This window comes from Nicotiana tabacum, chromosome 13 (genome assembly GCF_000715075.1).
Source record: "Nicotiana tabacum cultivar K326 chromosome 13, ASM71507v2, whole genome shotgun sequence".
NCBI lineage: Eukaryota > Viridiplantae > Streptophyta > Magnoliopsida > Solanales > Solanaceae > Nicotiana > Nicotiana tabacum.
This window is the reverse complement of record NC_134092.1, coordinates 86,143,393-86,155,754: the sequence shown is the minus strand read 5'-3', so window position 1 is coordinate 86,155,754 and position 12,362 is coordinate 86,143,393. Positions and strand designations below refer to the sequence as shown.

At 41.7% G+C, this 12,362-nt stretch overlaps 1 protein-coding gene across 1 annotated transcript; it reads left to right on the top strand.

Annotated features, from left to right (window-relative positions):
* Positions 1–1,480: 1,480 nt before the first annotated feature.
* On the top strand, positions 1,481–12,123 carry LOC107779087 (uncharacterized). Its single transcript, XM_016599430.2, has 5 exons — positions 1,481–1,740; positions 8,009–8,150; positions 8,979–9,205; positions 10,972–11,229; positions 11,711–12,123. Exons 1-5 carry the CDS (start codon positions 1,522–1,524, stop codon positions 12,026–12,028), a joined length of 1,164 nt encoding a protein of 387 aa, XP_016454916.2. The 5' UTR covers positions 1,481–1,521; the 3' UTR covers positions 12,029–12,123.
* The last annotated feature ends 239 nt before the right edge of the window (positions 12,124–12,362 follow it).

Sequence of the window (12,362 nt, the reverse complement as noted above, 5' to 3'; positions counted from 1 at the left end):
CCCTAAAGTTTAACAATAGAAGTTGCAAATACAAGTTAATGATATTATGTCCTTAACATTTACATTGCATATATGAAGTTAAGGACACCATGTCCTTAATATTTATACTGCACATATGAAGTTAAGGACACCATGTCCTTAATATTTATATTGCACATATGAAGTTAAGGACATCATGTCCTAAAGTTTAACAACAGAAGTTGCAAATATAAGTTAATAATATTATGTCCTTAACATTTATATTGCACACATGAAGTTAATGACACCATGTTCTTAATATTTACACAACACATATGAAGTTAAGGACACCATGTCCTTAATATTTACACATCACTCATGAAGTTAAGGACACTATGTCCTTAACATTTACATTGCACACATGAAGTTAAGGACACCATGTCCTTAACATTTACACTGCACATATGAAGTTAAGGACACCATATCCTTAATATTTACCCATCACTCATGAAGTTAAGGACACTATGTCTTTAACATTTACATTGCACATATGAAGTTAAGGACATCATGTCCTTAACATTTACAATGCACATATGAAGTTAAGGACATAATGTCCTAAAGTTTAACAACAGAAGTTGCAAATACAAGTTAATGATATTATGTCCTTAACATTTATATTACACACATGAAGTTAAGGACACCATGTCCTTAACATTTACACTGCACATATGAAGTTAAGGACATGATATCCTAAAGTTTATCAGCAGAAGGTGCAAATATAGGACACTTTGTCCTTAATATTTACACATCACTCATGAAGTCAAGGACACTATGTCCTTAACATTTACAATGAACACATGAAGTTAAGGACACCACGTCCTTAACATTTACATTGCACATATGAAGTTAAGGACATGGTGTCCTAAAGTTTAACAACAGGAGGTGCAAATACAAGTTAAGGACATTATGTCTTTAACATTTACATTGCATACATGAAGTTAAGGACACCATGTCCTTAACATTTACACTATACATATGAAGTTAAGGACATGATGTCCTAAAGTTTAACAAGAGAAGTTGCAAATACAAGTTAATGATATTATGTCCTTAAAATTTACATTGCACACATGAAGTTAAGGACAATATGTCCTTAACATTTATACTGCACATATGAAGTTAAGGACATGATGTCCGAAAGTTTAGCAGTAGAAGGTGCAAATACAAGACACTTTGTCTTTAATATTTACACAACACCTATGTCTAGCACGTGGGTATTTTTGTCCGGCGAGTAAAAATTTATTAAGCACTAGCTAAAGAGTAAATACATTTAAAATAGTGGCTAAAAAGTAAAAATATCTCTAATCAGTGGCTATCTGTGCAGTTCCCAGTAAATAGTCTCAAATGGGCCCTCCAAAATTGGGCTTGGGTTGTGTGTGTGTGCGCGCGCGGGGGGGGGGGGGGGGTCACATCCTCCTAATTCTTCAGGGACAAAATGGTGCTGATCTGTCTCTGTCCCGTCCACCTGATTTCTTTTCTTTGACAAATATTTGTTTTGCTATACATATGGGTTTTTCTAGAATAACACCGTTTGCTTTTCAGCATAGTCACAATCTTCTTCTACCAAAGTCTTTCATATCTAGCCTCTCTCTATCTAGTCGACTGACCAGAAATACAACCAGTAATCATAAAATCAAGTGTATCCTCTTAGCGGTAAGAGCTCACTCAGCAGCAGCACCAACAATGGTCAAAGCTATTAGAGTTCATGAACTTGGTGGCCCTGAGGTCTAATTTCTTTACATTTTTTGTCCATTTATCTTTAATTTTAATAATATCGTCGAAAGAAAAAGAATGTTGTGATTTTAATTCATGATCCTATACTGATAATATCTGGGTTGGGGGCACTCGATAGTATTTTGAGGGTAACTTTTCTTGTTTGTTTTAAGTAACACTGGTAGCTTGCCTGCACCTCATCAGTTGCACCAGGTACAATAGTAGGCAGAAAGGAGATTATGAGTATATTCTGCTAAAAGATGTTTGTTTTTGCCTTTTATCCGGCTCTGCTGTCATATTCAACAACAACAACAAACCCAGTGAAATCTCACACGTGGGGTGTGAGGAGGGTAATGTGTACACTGACCTTACCCCGCCTTATGAAAGAAGAGAGTCTATTTTCGATAGACCATCGGCTCAAGAACAATGAAGCTCAAGAACAATGAAAAGGACAAAATATACAAGCAATAGTAATAACAAGAAAAATAAGATAACGGAAACATATAGCACAACATGTAATAGCAAAGATCTAAGAATACGAAGTTATAAGAGAAGTGCGAAAACTACCGGCAATAATGCCACATCGTCTAACAACAAGGAACTCGGAATAGGAGAATACAAGACTAGTACTAGTACGACTAGAAGAGACTCTCGACTACCTGTCAACCCACAACCCTAATTCTCGACCTCCACACCTTCCTATCGAGGGGTATGTCCTCGATAAGCTGAAGCAGTGCCATGTCCTGCCTAATCACCTCTCTCCAGTACTTCCTAGGCGTCCCTCTACCTCTCTTCTCACGCGCCATGGTTAACCTCTCACATCTCTTCACCGGAGCATCGGTGTCTCTTCTCTTCACATGCCCGAACCATCTCAGCCTCGATTCCCACAACTTGTCTTCCATAGGAGCCACACCCACCTTGTTCCTAATAACTTCATTCCTAATCCGGTCTTTCTTGGTATGCTCACACATCCATCTCAACATGCTCATCTCTGCTACTTTCATCTTCTGGACATGAGATTTCTTGACTGGCCAACACTCGGCTCCATACAACATAGTCAGCTTAACTACCACTTTGTAGAACTTGCCCTCAAGTCTTGGTGGCACATTCCTATCACACAAAACACCAGACGCAAGCCTCCATTTCATCCAGCCTGTTCCAGCACGATGCGTAACATCCTCGTCAATCTCTCCCCGTTCCCCTTAATAACAGACCCAAGATATTTTAAACTATCTCTCTTGGGGATGACTTGTGTATCAAGCTTCACCTCCGCTTCTGTTTCCTGCGTCCCCCCACTGAACTTGCACTCCAAGTATTCAGTTTTGGTCCTACTCAACTTGAAATCTTTAAACTCCAGGGTCTGCCTCCACCGCTCCAGCTGATCGTTAACCCAGCAGCGCGTATCATCGATTAGCACTATGCCATCTGCAAATAACATACACCATGACACCTCTCCCTGAATGTGGCTTGTCAGCACGTCCATCGCCAGAGAAAATAAAAATGGGCTAAGAGCTGAACCTTAATGTAACCCCATCATCATCACAGGAAAATAATCCGAGTCTCCTCCCACAGTCCTCACCCGAGTCTTCGCTCAATCGTACATATCCTTAATTACCATAATGTACGCTACCGGAACACCACTAACCTCCCGACATCTCCATAGAACCTCCCTTGGGACTTTATCGTAAGTTTTTTCTAGATCGATGAACACCATATGCAGGTCTCTCTTCCTCTGTCGATACTGCCCTATCAACCTCCTCACAAGATGAATGACTTCTGTGGTCGAACGCCCCAGCATGAAACCGAACTGATTCTCCGAAATAGACACACTCTTCCTCACCCTCCTCTCCACCACCCTCTCCCACGCTTTCATAGTGTGACTCGGTAGCTTGATACCCTTTAGTTGTTATAATTTTGGATATCACCCTTGTTCTTGTACAATGGGACCATCAAACTTCACCTCCATTCTTCGGGCAACATCTTAGTCCTAAAAATGACATTAAACAGTCTTGTAAGCCACTCCAAGCCTGCCTGTCCCACATCATTCCAAAATTCTACCGGGATCTTGTCTGGCCGACTCGCCCTGCCCCTACTCATCTTCCGCATTACCTCCTCAACCTTAATACGCCTACAAAACCTAAAATCACAGTTGGTTCTCTGAGTTCTCCAACTCGCCAAGCACGATGTTCCTGTTCCCATCCTCGTTCAAAAGTTTATGGAAGTATGACTACCACCTGCGCCTAATGCACGACTCTTCCACCCATACCTTGCCGTCCTCGTCTTTGATGCACCTCACTTGGTCCAGGTCTCGAGCCTTCCTCTCTCGAACCTTGGCTAACCTGAACAGTCTCTTGTCACTGCCTCTGTCCCCAAGTTCCGCATTTTGGCGTTCAAATCCTGCTGTCTTAGCCGCCGTGACCACTAACTTCGCCTCTTTCTCAGCCTTCTTATGACACTCCCTGAGCGTCCTCCTTTCCTCCTCGTCGGCGCTCTCCACTAGCTTCATATACGTCGTTTTCTTGGCTTCTACTTTATCTTGGAACTCTCCATTCCACCACCAGTCCCCTTTGTGGTCCCCGGAGAAACCCTTCGTGACCCTAACACCGCTCTAGCAGCTTCCCTAATGCTGCCTGCTGTCGAGTTCCACATACTACTCGCGTCCCACAACTCCTCCAAGCCCCCATATCTAACAACTTCTCCCCCAATGCCTGAGTTTTGTCCTTAGTCAAGGCTCCCCACTTGATCTTAGGTTGACCAAGCACCGCTCTCTTCTTCTTCTACCTCTTAATCTCCAACTCCATAACCAAGAGCCTATATTGGGTCGAAAGCCACTCACTCGGAATAACCTTACAATCAGTGCATAAGCTCTAGCAAAATCCAGCAATGAAGTACCACCTTCGTTCCTAACTCCAAAGCCAAAGCCGCCATGCACACTATCATAGCCCCTAGCTGTCTTCCCAATATGGCCATTAAAATCACCTCCTATGAAAATCTTGTCGGTGTGTGGAATACCACGCACCACCTCATCTAAATCCTCCCAGAAGTGCCTTTTGACCTCCTCTCCCAAGCCCGCTTGCGGTGCGTATGCATTAATCACGCTTAAAGTGAGCCTACCTACCACTAGCTTAATAGCCATCAATCTATCGTTCACCCTCTTAACATCTATCACCAACTCCCTCAGATCTCTATCTACTAAGATACCTACTCCGCTCTTGCCCCTAGCACCCCTTGAGTACCACAGTTTATACCCGTAAACCTCACGGGCCCTAGTACCTACCCATCTAGTCTCTTGGACACACGCTATATTGATCTTCCTCTTTTGGAGAATCTTCCCTAGTTCTATAGACTTCCCTGTCAATGTCCCTATGTTCCATGACCCAACACGCAGCCTAGCGGAACCCTTACCCCCTTACTACCCTTGCCCCCGCCCCCTACCCCACCCGAGGACATGACCTCACTCTGCCATCACTCACACCGTCCACTCTAATCTAACGGATACTACGCTAGCACCACTATAACTTGTAGCAAGATAAACTACGCAAGAAATAAAGTCTACTATATAAGGCCCTATAAAGTCTACGAAGAGGATGCCAGATGAGTGGAGGTGGAGTACGATGATTACGCTGTACAAGAACAAATGTGATATCCAAAATTGTAACAACTATAGGGGTATCGAGTTACTGAGTCATACCATGAAAGTTTGGGAGAAGGTGGTGGAAGGGAGGGTAAGGAGGGCGGTGTCTATATGAGAGAACCAATTCGGGTCGTTCTACTACGGAAGCTATCCACCTTATTAGGAGGTTAGTGGAACAGTACAGAGATAGGAAAAGGGATTTGCACATGGTGTTTATTGACCTGGAGAAGGCGTATGACAAGGTCCCTAGGGACGTTCTTTGGAGATGCCTGGAGGTGAAAGGTGTACCAGTAGCTTATATTAGGGCGATAAAAGATATGTATGATGGAGTTAAGACTCGGGTTAGAACTGTGGTAGGTGACTCAGAGCCTTTTCCGGTGGTTATGGGGTTACACTAAGGATTTGCGCTCAGCCCGTTCTTATTTTCCCTTGCGATGGACACACTGACACACCATATTCAAGGGGAGGTCCTTGGTGTATGCTGTTCGCTGATGATATAGTTTTGATTGATGAGACGCGAGGCGGCGTTAACGAGAGACTGGAGGTATGGAGGCAGGCCCTGGAGTCTAAAGGTTTCAAGTTGAGTAGGACCAAGACGGAATATTTGGAGTGTAAGTTCAGCGACGTGTCGGGGGAAGCGGACGTGGAAGTGAGGCTTGACTCACAAGTCATCCCTAAGAGAGGGAGTTTTAACTACCTAGGGTCTATTATGCAGGGAGATGGTGAGATCGACGGGGATGTCACGCACCGTATCGGGGTGAGGTGGATGAAATGGAGGTTAGCGTCTGGAGTCCTGTGTGACAAGAATGCGCCACCGAAACTTAAAGGTAAGTTCTACAGAGCGGTGGTTAGACCAGCCATGTTGTATGGGGCTGAGTGTTGGCCAATGAAGAGTTCACATATCCAAAAGATAAAAGTAGCAGAAATGAGGATGTTAAGATGGATGTGCGGGCACACTAGGATGGATAAGATTAGGAATGGGGATATTTGGGAGAGAGTGGGCGTGGCTCCCGTGGATGACAAGGTGTGGGAAGCGAGGCTTAGATGGTTCGGGCACGTGCGGAAGAGGAGTCTAGATGCTCCGATTAGGAGGTGTGAGCGGTGGCTTTGGCAGGTACGAGAAGAGATAGAGGGCGGCCTAAGAAGTATTGGGGCGAGGTGATCAGGCAGGACATGGCACGACTTCAGATTTCCGAGGACATGGCCCTTGATAGGAAGGTGTGGAGGTCGATCAATCGGGTTGTAGGTTAGGAGGTAGCCGAGCGTTTCTCCTCGCTGCGCCGGCTAGTCTGATAGTGTTTTGTCTAGGACTGTTAGCGGTTTTTGTTGTGTTTCACATTTTTGCTGTCTTTCATATTCTGGCCTTTCCATTTATTTGCCGCTGATACTATTTTTCTGGTTTCTGTTGTTGTTACAGATCTATTGTCTCTGAGTCGAGGGTCTCCCGGAAACAGCCTCTCTATCCCTTCGGGATAGGGGTAAGGTCTGCGTACACTCTACCCTCCCCAGACCCCACTAATGTGATTCTACTGGGTTGTTGTTGTTGTTGTATATAAGGCCCTAGTTGTAAATAAAGGAAATCAAAGCAAGTCCAATTGAAAGCAAACACAACTAAAGAATGGCAAGTCAAATTGAAACAAAAGTCTAAGGGAAAATAACGGAATGGCAGGCAAATACTAGCAAAAAGATATGAATCACCAAAGGCAAGAACGATAGAACCTGGATTAACGTCGAGGATGCCAAGAAGCTGCCGAATGGAGCTTCACAAAAAAATAATACTGTGTATATGTATAAATTAGGATTAAAGTTGTGTAAATTTTGCATAAATATTTTATTTGAACCCACTTGACAACTATTATTTTACCACTAAATTTATATACTTCTAAGATTGAACTCACTTGCACAAAATCCTGGGTCCGCCACTGGAGGTGTAGACCTGTGGGACGGTCGCCGGTACCAATAAAGCCGTCTGGATTGGGCCTGCCGGTGCCAATAAAACCGCCGGTAGTGCACACCGGAGAGACTGCAGGAATGCTGCTTAACCCACGTCCGCAGAAGAGAGAGAAGAGAAAAAAGAAGAAGAAAAGAGAGACGGAGAATGAAAGAGAAACCGAAAGAAAAAAAAATAAAGAATGGGGTCACTGGAGGACAGCGGCAAGCAGACTTACCGGAATCCGACCAGAAAAGCGTGAGAGAAAGAAGAGCAGAAGAAAGGAATCGAGAGGGGAGAGGGTTCAGCAAGAGGAAGAAGGAGGAAAAGGGTAGATGATGCCTGGCCGGAGGCCCGCCGGCGTCGATTGCTACCAGAAAAAGAAGGGGGGAGATAGGAGACGGGTAGAGAGAGAAAGAAAAGGGAAGAAGAGAAAAGATGAAGGAAAGAAAGAGAAGTAGCGAGGGGACTTACCTGTGTATGCCGGCAACGGGATGGCGACGGAGACGGCGAGGGAGGTGAGGCGCTGGTGGTGTTTGATTAGGGCTTTGACCATTAGAGAGAGAGAGAGGAGGATAATTTTGCTGTCATATTCATGTTTAAAAACTTGAAACTTTAATTACTTGATTTTTTTTGGTTCTTTGTTGAAGTTTTCTTGATGTGTTTTGAGGGTAGCAGGAGAATAAATATTAACGACAAGGCCACTTCTTTTGTAGGTCCTCAAATGGGAGGACGTCCAAGTAGGAGAACCAAAGGATGGAGAGATCAAGGTGAAAAATAAGGCAATTGGCCTCAACTTCATTGATGTATATTTCCGAAAAGGAGTTTACAAAGCTGCTGCACTTCCCTTTACACCAGGTGTTTATCACTTATCTCTGTCAATTATTTTCTCCATTTTCTTCTTCTATATGATGCTTAAAGGTCTCTTCATGAACTTTTGCGATTGGAAATACGTGTTATATGTGTCAAGATCCTATTTTTAAATTGAAGACATACATTAAACCCCCTTCTCAATTGTAGGCATCCATTAATTTGAATATCTTCTGCTGGTTATGATTAACTTTAGAACTGCAACATATGCAAAAAGAAAAGCCTGCATCTGCTTTGGCATGAATTTCTCCACTACGCATGGGATGATATGTTGTTTATTGAAAGTTAAATAGGTATTCTCCATATGGAGGTTCCCCTATACCGGAATCTCTGAATATATGTTGAGTTTCAATTCCCTGAAGCATTTTATCGATTACTATGCCCTTCCACTCACAGCCTAACGCGTTATCCACTTTAAAACTAGTTTTTCGGTACTGCAGATCTGCAATTTAGGCGATGATTCACAGGCAATAAAGAGGCAAAGTAAACTAGATTCATAAAGATTCTGCTTTACCACAAGACCGGCCCATATGCTTGTCCAACCAAAAAAAAGGACAGGGACATGTACTTCTCATTATTACCATTGACACTTCAATGATGATTCTTGTTTCGTCTAGAGAAGGATTTTTTTTTGTGTGCATCTAGTTATTAACTGTGTGTATTTGAATGGTTCAACTTCTTTTCTTGTTTCTTGGGACATGCTAGATTCTTACATATGGAGTTATAGAAGATGATAGAAGTTATTTTTATTTGTTGATAAACTGTAGAAGATCATTATGTAGGTAGCATTCAATTGCTTTAAATTCTCTGTGTCAGGTATGGAGGCCGTAGGGGTTGTGACAGCTGTTGGTCCCGGATTGACGGGGAGGAAAGTTGGAGACATTGTTGCATATGCTGGCAATCCTATGGGTGCATATGCTGAGGAACAGATCCTTCCTGCCAATAAAGTTGTGCCTGTTCCTCCCTCTATTGAGCCCACTGTTGCAGCATCCGTACTTCTCAAAGGCATGACTGCTCAGTTCCTACTGCGCCGCTGCTTCAAAGTACGTAAATCATAGTTTTACAGCAGCCCAGTTTCCTTTCTTTCTTTTTCCATCGTTTCCTCCTTTGGTTGAACGGGTCATGCTTATATTACAAACTAGATGATTTGCTTATATTACAAACTAGATGATTTGGATTATGCAGTGCAGAAAAAGTCCTCATCCATTAACATCCATCAGCATACAAGCTTTAAGAACTCTTAAACGGGCATGATGGAGTGTTGTTTTATGATTTATGAATATTTTATCTACATGTTAATCAGTGCAATCATAATATAAGGACCATTTTTAGGGAAGATACTCAATACTATTTGATCAACTCTTATTACTGGAAATTCAACCTTCAGATATTGACTGCACTACTAATGGATGATTAGCAATTAGATGTACATCCCGTGATGGAGGTTCTTTTATTAAAGTAAACTAATCTATAGTTTGGTGATCCAGCAGGTTGCTAGATCCTATTGCTTTTGACAATAGCATCGTGTTTCTCATAGTTAATGCATGAGTAACTACAACTTGATGAAGTAAAAGGCATAGTATCCAGTGGTATGTCTAGGTGTGATTTAGGAGTTGAGGGCTAGTTATCTAGATGAGCATACCACAGATGATTATGGATCTTTTCCTCTTCTACTTTTTGAAGACTTTCCAACTTCTAAATTTTCCCGAGCATTTTGTTTTTAATTTTTTGAGATAATGAGAGAAATAGAAGACAAGGACATTAAAACTATGTATCCTATATGCATTACAAAGACATAAGTATAGTCCCTACTCCATTTTTGACTCCAGTATCTGGCAGATTTGTGCTCTGGATGGCTATGCTTCTTCTAAGATCCTGATATTCTCAGTACCAGAGCAACTTTGGGGAGCTGTCGAGTGGCTGATATTCTTTAATTTCCTGTTCCTTTTAATTGATTGTTTGCAGCTAGTTAGTGTAGCAGGAAAAACATCAGGAAATAAAAAATAAAGAAAAAAAATGAATTGTTCGAAACCTTGAAGGTCATGGTATACGTTTTATCATGAGTGCGTTGTTTTACTAGTTTCTAGTTTTCTAAAAGGTTAAGTGGTTAACATATGGTATCTCCGATCTCTCCCGATCAGTGTCAGGTACCCCATAAATTGAATTGTTAGAGATTTTCAGAATCCCTTGGGAATCCCGGACCATGGGAAGGGGGGCAAATGCTTTTAAACTAAATTTGAAGGTTGAGGCAGTCAGAGTTTGTAGAATAGTATGCTATAACCCAAGGGTTTGGCCAAGTGATCAATAAAGTCGGAGGAGAACCATGAGGTCTCAAGTTCATATCCCACCCAGTGGAGGTAAAAAATACTCGGTGATTTCTTCTCATATGCCCAAGCCTTGGTGAGAAGAGTTACCCGGTATCTGTGCCGGTGAGAGGTAGCAGGTACCCGTGGTCGAGATGCTCGCAAGCTGGCCCATAAAACCACCGTCATGAAAAAAAAATAAAAAATAGCATGTTATAAATCCAACATGCTGAACATGAACCATCTCTGCTTCCCAGAGCAGTGATTTTGCAGCACTACTAACTGAATTAAGAGACCGACGAACAGGAAGGAAAAGAAATGACCTTTACATGATTTTTGCATGTAATGTTTAGGATATTATCCATCCATTTCCTTTTAGTTGAAACTTTATAACTTTTTAAATCCTTTTTAGTTGAATTGTTTTTTCTCTCTCTTAGTTTCTTAATTACAAACTAATATAGATTCTTTACTTTCATCAAATTATACTGTGTTGCATCGTATTACAGGTTGAACATGGGCACACAGTACTTGTTCATGCTGCAGCAGGTGGAGTTGGCTCCCTATTGTGCCAATGGGCAAATGCCCTTGGTGCTACAGTCATTGGGACTGTATCAACTAAAGAGAAGGCAGCCCAAGCAAAAGATGATGGCTGTCATCATGTCATAATATATAAGGAAGAGGATTTTGTCACTCGTGTCAATGAGATCACATCTGGCCAAGGTGTTGAAGTTGTCTATGATTCTGTTGGGAAAGATACCTTTCAGGTATTGGTATTTAAATTCGTTCTTTGTCAACAAGTAGTCTCAATTCACTTACAAGAAAACAATGCATTCATCAGAATGGTGAAGTTTGTTCATGTAGGTTTGGGTTTGAAATAATTTAGATAAATGTATATTTTTAGCCGCTCCTAAAAATAATAGCCGACAAAATATGTATTTTTTGTATATATGTGTATGATATACAAAACAAATACATATTTATACACTTTTTGGCTAGCGAATGCAAATAATTTTGTATTTTCCCTTGAATTTATCATAATCTCTTTAAATGTTGGAGATCATAATCTATTTAAGGTTAATCAGAAGTTGCAAAATAGGCAATAATTCCAACTTCTCAAGGCAAATTGAACGTGACATGTTTAGCCGAAAAGAGAATGAATGAACAAGAAAACAAGGATAGAAAGTATTTGTTGCGTTTATGCCTTTTCCTGAGTAGCCTTTAATTAGGAATTTGTTTTTTCATCAGGGATCATTAGACTGCTTAAAAACTCGTGGATACATGGTGAGTTTCGGACAGTCATCTGGCTCACCAGATCCAGTACCTTTATCAGCTCTTGCAGTGAAATCGCTATTTCTGACTAGGCCGAGCATGATGCACTACACAATAACGAGGGATGAACTACTGGAAACTGCTGGAGAGGTATTTGCAAATGCTGCATCAGGTGTTTTACGTGTCCGTGTCAATCATACTTATCCCTTGTCTCAAGCAGCACAAGCACATGCTGACCTTGAGAGCAGGAAAACATCTGGATCAGTTGTGCTAATTCCAGACTTTGGGTGCTGATCCCACATGAAATGTATGAAACGGCATTGGGGGACTTCAAGTTTATATAATTCTGAGCCGAACCATAATAAATGCCTTTGTACATTCTATGTCGATTTTCATTGCGTGGATGTGCATGTTCAATTTCCGACATGATATTAGTTCCTTAAGTTTCTTCCTAGCTTTTTCCGAGACTGACAACTTCTTTTGGCTCAAATAATGGTGGAATCTCGGAGAATTGCAGGTTGAACGATTCAAGGTCCTGTACAAATAATTTTACTGACTGGACTTCTCTACCATAGCATAAAATATAGGTCTTACTGAAATGGCACTCAAGCGACTTTTGGTGCATTAT

Bases quoted from the DNA above. Each gene is read 5' to 3' on its own strand.
- LOC107779087 (XM_016599430.2), top strand. From the start codon at position 1,522: ATGGGTTTTTCTAGAATAACACCGTTTGCTTTTCAGCATAGTCACAAT. The intron at 8,151-8,978 runs GTGTTTATCACT...TCTCTGTGTCAG, and splicing joins TGCACTTCCCTTTACACCAG to GTATGGAGGCCGTAGGGGTT. The intron at 11,230-11,710 runs GTATTGGTATTT...TTTTTTCATCAG, and splicing joins TTGGGAAAGATACCTTTCAG to GGATCATTAGACTGCTTAAA.